Source organism: Austrofundulus limnaeus, unplaced genomic scaffold (genome assembly GCF_001266775.1).
Source record: "Austrofundulus limnaeus strain Quisiro unplaced genomic scaffold, Austrofundulus_limnaeus-1.0 Scaffold2052, whole genome shotgun sequence".
NCBI lineage: Eukaryota > Metazoa > Chordata > Actinopteri > Cyprinodontiformes > Rivulidae > Austrofundulus > Austrofundulus limnaeus.
The window spans coordinates 19356-26375 of NW_013954454.1; the positions used below are offsets into that span (position 1 = coordinate 19356).

General features: G+C 38.2%; 1 protein-coding gene across 2 annotated transcripts in view; it reads left to right on the top strand.

The window, feature by feature from the left end:
• The window catches only part of pld3 (phospholipase D family member 3), an 11941-nt gene extending 6979 nt beyond the window's left edge, over positions 1-4962 (top strand). For both annotated transcript variants that reach the window (XM_014034321.1, XM_014034319.1), the window contains 7 exons: positions 556-670; positions 949-1076; positions 1916-2113; positions 2183-2322; positions 2399-2564; positions 2650-2749; positions 4130-4962. In XM_014034321.1, the coding sequence (XP_013889775.1) occupies positions 556-670; positions 949-1076; positions 1916-2113; positions 2183-2322; positions 2399-2564; positions 2650-2749; positions 4130-4317 (1035 nt within the window). In that variant the 3' untranslated portion in view covers positions 4318-4962. The remainder of the gene's footprint in view (positions 1-555; positions 671-948; positions 1077-1915; positions 2114-2182; positions 2323-2398; positions 2565-2649; positions 2750-4129) is intronic.
• The last annotated feature ends 2058 nt before the right edge of the window (positions 4963-7020 follow it).

Sequence of the window (7020 nt, forward strand, 5' to 3'; positions counted from 1 at the left end):
ATGAAAGGCAGCAGAAAGAAGAAAAAAATCTTAAATCTGTGCCTTTCCTCCATCAAATAAATTTATCAATAATAATCTTTACGCGACAAAACAAAATAAAAAAGTAAGATTAAAAGAAACCATCAAATTTTTCTTGAACTAATAATCCATTCTAGGCAGGTCCTTTTTAAATTATTGGTTTGAAAAAGAGCAGGTAAAAGATACAAGATCTTTTGATTTCCTGCCCTTCTCTTACTAATAACATTTAAATGTTCTCACACCAGATAAACACAAATGTAGAGTAACTTGGTAAAACGTCATATTTACTGTATCTTTAAAGATTTTATTCAGGCAAAACTGTCGACTTCATTCCACTTGACACTGGATAACATTTCAGCTACAGTCCAGGAATTAGCCACAGCCTGGTCAAATCTGAGCTCAGCTGCCTGTCCTGGCTCATCCTTATATTTAATCTTATTTATTGTCCCAACACTGAGAACATCCTGATAATATCTTTAACCTAATGTTCCTGTCAAACTTCATCACGCAGCCTGACAGATGTTTCTGTTTATGCAGGGTGAGGAAGTTCTGAGCAGACTGGCTGAATTATCAGGGAAGTTAAAAGTTCGTATTGCAGTGAACGCACCGCAGGGTCAATCCCAAGACGACCTCAGACTGCTCAGCGACTCAGGTGTCTGATTTTTATTCTACGTTTCCAGCAGGTTTACAGATTTACTTGATACTAATGTAAATTTATTTATTAATTTTATTTGAGTCATATTAGAACTTTTATTGATATTTTATATTTTAAAAAGTAACTTCCTGTTTTTTGTGATTAGCTGATTCAGTATTTTATATTTACAAAATAAGAATCTGCTTCATTAAATTAAATATCTCAGTATCAACAGATGATCAGCTGTCAGAACCTCCAGTTTGTTTTTCTGTCAGTAAAATATTTGTGTGATTCAGGAGCCGACATCAGGACCGTAAACATGAGAGAGCTCACCTCAGGGGTTCTTCACACCAAGTTCTGGGTCGTAGACAAGAAACACATTTACATCGGCAGCGCCAACATGGACTGGAGGTCCCTCACACAGGTACACACACACACAGGTACACAAAACACACACAGGTAAACAAAGACAGTTACTTAAATTTCATATATAAGTAAAACCATAGCTAAAAGCTAATGTTGGTAAACGGTAATTAAAAGCTAATTCTAACAGAGCCATAGCTAAGAGTTAATACAAATAACATAGCTAAAAGTTCATATCCATAGGTATGAGCTAATATTAGTAAAATGATAACTAAAAGCTAATATTCGTAAAGCCATAGCTAAAACCTATTATTAATAAAGCCATAGCTGTAAGCTAATATTAAAATAACTGAAAGCTAATATTCATAAAGTCATAGCTAAGCGCTAATAAAACCATAGCTATAAGCTAATGTTAGTAAAACAATAACTGAAAGCTAATATTAGTAAAGCCATAGCTAAGCACTAAAAAAATCATAGCTAAAAGCTAATGTTAATAAAAATAATTGAAAGCTAATATTAGTAAAGCTAATGTTAATAAAAATAACTAAAAGCTAATGTTAGTAAAGTCATAGCTAACAGTTAATGTCAAGAGTAGCAACAAGCTTAAATAAGCAGAAAAATAGATAAAAGCTAACTGTTGAAAAAAACTAGCATACTGTAGCTTAAAGCTATAACTACCACAATGTTAGCTAAATGAAACAAAACAGCAGCTATAAGCTAAAATTAGCAAAACTGCTTCTAACAATTACATGAGCAAAACTTCAAAGGTTTAAATTGGTTTAAATTATTATCGCGATGCATCAGGACAGAAATATTTTGATTAAACATTTTTTAGATTTAGTTTCATGGATTATCGCAGCATCAGGACAGAGATAATTGAATCCTGTTGTGGGTCTGCAGGTGAAGGAGCTCGGCGCCGTCGTCTACAACTGCAGCTGCCTGGCTGCAGACCTGGAGAAGATCTTTGAAGCTTATTGGTTCGTGGGGGCCAATCAGTCGATCCCGTCACCGTGGCCGTCCAGCTTCTCCACCCTGTACAACAAAGACACGCCCCTCCAGCTGCCGCTCAACCACACGCCCTCCAGCGTTTATCTATCAGTGCGTTTAAAATCATTTCTCTCTGCAGTGTTTGTAACTGTGTAGAAATCACCGCCTGTCTCTCCTCAGAGCTCCCCTCCATCCTTCTGCGCAGCCGGCAGAACTCCAGACCTCCAGTCCGTCCTCAGCGTGATCGACGACGCCGAGCGGTTCATCTACATCGCTGTCATGAACTACCTGCCCACCATGGAGTTCTCGCATCCTAAAAGGTGAAGAACTGCAGGAGAGTGGAGGTTGCACTCTGATTGGCTGCCTGTTCTGAGATGGTTTCCTGTCTGTGAGCAGGTACTGGGCAGAGATCGACACCCAGCTCAGACGGAAGGCGTACGAGCAGCGAGTGGCCGTGCGCCTGCTGATCAGCTGCTGGAACAACACTCAGCCCGTCATGTTCCCCTTCCTGAAGTCTCTGGCTTCGGTTTATGAACCCAAACACCAGCTGGACATCCAGGTGGTGAGTGGCTCCTCTGCTGTCGTCACGTCTGGTTTTTACTGAAAGTTTTCCCTCAGAACCAAAGTCCTGCTGTTTGATTCTCCAGAGGCTGTTTGTGGTGCCCTCCAACCCGAGGCAGAAGAAGATCCCCTTTGCCAGAGTGAACCACAACAAGTACATGGTGACGGACAAGGTGGCGTACATCGGTAAGACTCACACTTCCTGAGGTTTGTCTCAGTTTTCTAATTTATTCTTTATTTCTAACTGCTGAAGGACTTTTCTTTCAAACCCTCTGAGTTTAGTACGGAGCGTTTGACAAACTACAAATATATTTCAGAATATTCTCTTCAAAACCAGAAAAGAAAATACTTGTTTTGTTATTGTAACTTTTGAGCTTTTTAAAATATTTAATTTAGTTTGCAAAAATTTTCTCTTTAGAAATGCTTTGAGATCTTCAGTTCCTTCAGAATTCTTCTTCTTCTTTCAGTTATTTAATCTTCTTTATGCTACTTCTAGCTTTTAGGTGCTATTGACACGTTTAGCCTTTAACAGCATTTTGCTACTATTAGCTTCTAGCTGGCCTATGGATACTTTTTACTAGATTTTCATTCCTTTTGAGCTTCTTTTGTTTCATTAGCCTTGTGCTGCATTTTAGGTTGAAGCTAGCCTTTTGATACTTTTAGCTATCCTTGATACTTTGGCCTAACTTTTAGCTTTTAGTTAGTCTTATGATGTGTTTTGCTCGTCTTTTGCTACTTTGGGTTATATTTTAGCTTTTAGTTACTTTTTCATGTTTCTAGCTAACCTTTTGCTACTTTGAGCTCATTCTAGTTGTTAGTTAACCTTATGGAACTCTTTGCTTTTTAGCAAGCATTTTTAATTCATTATTATTATTTTATTTTATTTATTTATTTATTTATTTTTCAGTTTTTTGCCTTTTTTATTTTTAGCTAGCCTTTTGCAACTTTGGTTTACTTTTCATCTAGTCTTGTGATGCTTTCAGCTTCTAGATAGCTTTTGGTACTATTAGCTTTCAGCTGGCCTTTCAATACTTTTTGCTATCCTTTTGCCACTTTGGTCTAATTTTCACTTAGATTCTTTCAGCTTCTAGATAGCTTTTAAATACTTTTAGCTTCTTACTGGTCTATTGATGCTTTTAGTTGTCCTTTTGCTACTATTGGCTACATTTTACTTCATTAGCCTTATGATGCTTTAAGATTCTAGATAGCTTTTAAATACTTTTAGCTTCTAGCTAGCCTTTTGCTACTTGGGTCAAATAATTAGATTTTATTTATTTAGTCTTATGATAGTTTTAGCTAGCCTTTTGATATTTTATTTATTCTATTGCATTTAAAATGTTAAACTTTCAGCAGTTATCAACACTCACACTTGTCCGGTTTCCTCTGTGTTTCTGTCTGTCTTGTTAAGATTATTATGAGCCTCTGACTGCAGCTTTATCTTCTGCTACAGTTTAAACATTAATTTATTTTCCTATGATTTATTACAAAGCTGATCATAAACCTGGTATTTGCTGTTTCAGTCTCTCAGCTGATAAACGTCAGTACGTTCTGTCTTCCTGTCTTCAGGGACGTCTAACTGGTCGGGGGATTACTTTGTGAACACGGCCGGTTCGGCGCTGGTGGTGAACCAGACGGAGTCTGGGTCCCAGAGGCCGACGGTCCAATCCCAGCTGAAGGCCGTCTTCGACAGGGACTGGTATTCAGACTACAGCTCTCCTCTCACCCCGGATTCAGAGCTGAAAGACTTCTGCTAACTTTAGCTTTGCTGTTTGTGGACACGAGCGGAACCAATCGTGTAATCAGAACCTTTCTGTTCTGTGGTTCCTGTAACTGAACTGGATTCTTCTGTTTCCTGCTCATAAACTGATCATCAAACAGACATTTAAAGTTCCTGCTTCAGTGGGAGGTTTACGTTCAGCTCAGGGACAAAACTATGAAATGTCTTTTATTGTTTAAAAATCAACATAAGTTTAGGGAAAATCTGAAAATCAGAGAGGCGGGTCCGTTTAGTTTGTAGCAGCAGCTCCTTTTATTTTATTTTAAGAATAGTGTTAAAATATTGACTCTTTCACCCAGGATCCCCTTTTCTTCGGGTCTCGTTTCAACGCTAAGTGAATTGATAATGAGCGTGCTGTGCTTTATTCTGAGGGTGAGATTTTAAAAGCAAACTTGAGATATTGGAGCTTTTTTTGTTTTTAAACTCCTTGTTGTTTGCGGAGTGATCAGAGGATTGCAGCGCGGTACAAAGAGTTAATGTTGATTTCCACTACTCAGGATGATTGAAACCACTAATTAGTGCCGAGGACGTTTACCTGCAGGTTAACACTCAACTGAAACTACTGGAGCAGATGTGCTCATGCAATAATGGATTGTTTTCAATAAAGAGTTTTAAACAAACAGGTTGTGTGTAAATTATGTATTTTATTCAACTTCTGACTTGTTTCTTCTGAGCTGCAACTCGTGATCTGTTTTTTTTAAGAGTTTCTTCATGTCTAAAGTCTGCCATGCTTCAGAGTAGAGCCAGAAATAGCTTGGTGAGCAGCTGCTGTGGAACGTCAGCCCTCCTGTTTCTTCCTGTCAAACTGCAGCTCAGAGAGGACGACGTGTCGAAGAACAGCCCAGAAACACCGGCGCTCCGACCGGGAAGGTGTCTCCGTGTGTCTGACAGAAACAAAAAAAAGTTTGAGGCGACAGGCGGACAAACAAGGTAGGAAAACCTGGGAAACAAATCTAAACAGAGTAAAATATCAAACTTAAAATGTGTTTTATTAACTTGCTTTTGTTATGAAGTTGGTTTAATCCTACGACCCGAGGTCAGCAGGAGGGTTTTAACAGAAACCTTCTGGTTTTACACAAGAAATGTCTCTTTTAGGTAGATTTTATTTAAAAATTGGAGTTAAATATGTCTGCAGCACATGTTGAATTTACCCTGCTGCTGCCCTTGGGTCAAAAGGCAGGGTTAGGGCCAAGAGCCCCTGTCCTGTCACTCAACTGGCCTTTGCCTGAGTGTGATGATGAAGGGTGCAGTTCCGTGTTTGAACACTAGAGGCGGTGATGAGTCAAAGTCTACTTTAAACAATCCTGAAGAAAAAAACTTTACTGACAAATGATGGATGGATTTTCTCACGTGCTGTTTGACAGTATTTTATCTATGAACAGCAAAAATGAATGTAAAATTGATAAAGAGAATTTACTGTGCAAGCTTTTTTAAAGTGTTTGAAATTAAAGTTAAATGTACACGTCTTGTCCCTTATACAAATATTGTGGCCCCTTGATGTCCCCTTACTCAGAAAAATCCTAGATCTGCCTCGGTCAAATAATTTTAGATTATATGTGCTGTAAAATTGTCTTTTATAGCAGAGCAGGAATGAACTTTTGTCCCATTAATTAATGAAATTTCTCAGTTTTTGGTTGTTTTTCCTGTCAGTTGTTTAAAGTACTTCTTATATGGTTTCAGCACCGACACCTGGAGGGTTCGAGCTCCTCTGATGTCCAGCTGTCCTGTTTGCTCCCACCTGTCTCTGTGAGGTACATTACGCTGCAGGTTGCCTCTCTATCAGCTGCTCTTGATGGTGCTTTTTAAAAGTTTATCCCAAAGCTTGTCATACAGATTTTACTTTTCTCATTCAGATTTTTTCTTTTTAATTAAATATTTTTTAATCTAACTGCAGAGCTGAATGTGTCACAAACTAAATCACAGTTTTCCTCACACAACTAAAATACCTGAAAATGTTATTTGAGGTGCAGTTTCAGCTGTGGAACACTTGGTGCCGCTGTTGGTGCAGTTTCAAACTGCTCTGATTTAGATTTCCTCTTCATGTCAGATGTTTTTTTCAGATGAAATTAGACTTTCTGTTAAATGCAGATTAAAGGGCACAAAGATTGAGTCATTGCTCAAGACAGAATAAAATAAAAAATAAATAAATAATTGTTTTAACTGAATCAGATCAAAGAGTTAGTCTGTGTTCTGGTTCTGGCTTTAGGGTGGGTCTTAATGGGGGATTGGAGCCCACCCAGTCTCTGCTGACTGCAGACCATGCTGATACGAGCTGTTTGATAAACACGTCTGACCCAAAGTGTTTAAATACAGATCCTGAGATCAAATGGACCCTCGACTCTCTATGTCCCCCCCCCCACCCCATGAAAAAATGAAATTTACTGAAAAAACTTACCTGATTTTGATGAATAAAAGAAGGAAATTAGAATTTTGTGGATTTCTTTAAAAGCTGTTTGAGTTTTATTCAATCTGTGTCCAGAAATATTTGAATTTGCCTCTTTTTGAATCTAAGTTAGATTAAAAACTATATTCTTCCAGCTGATGTTCCTGTTCTGCAGCTTCATTGATGCCACATTTTGTTTTGCTCAGACTAATAATTTGACCCTCCTGAAACATGACGGGAGCTCTCAGTTAGAAACCTTGTTGCTGAAACAGATTGCTGCAGTGTGGTGGTGGGGGT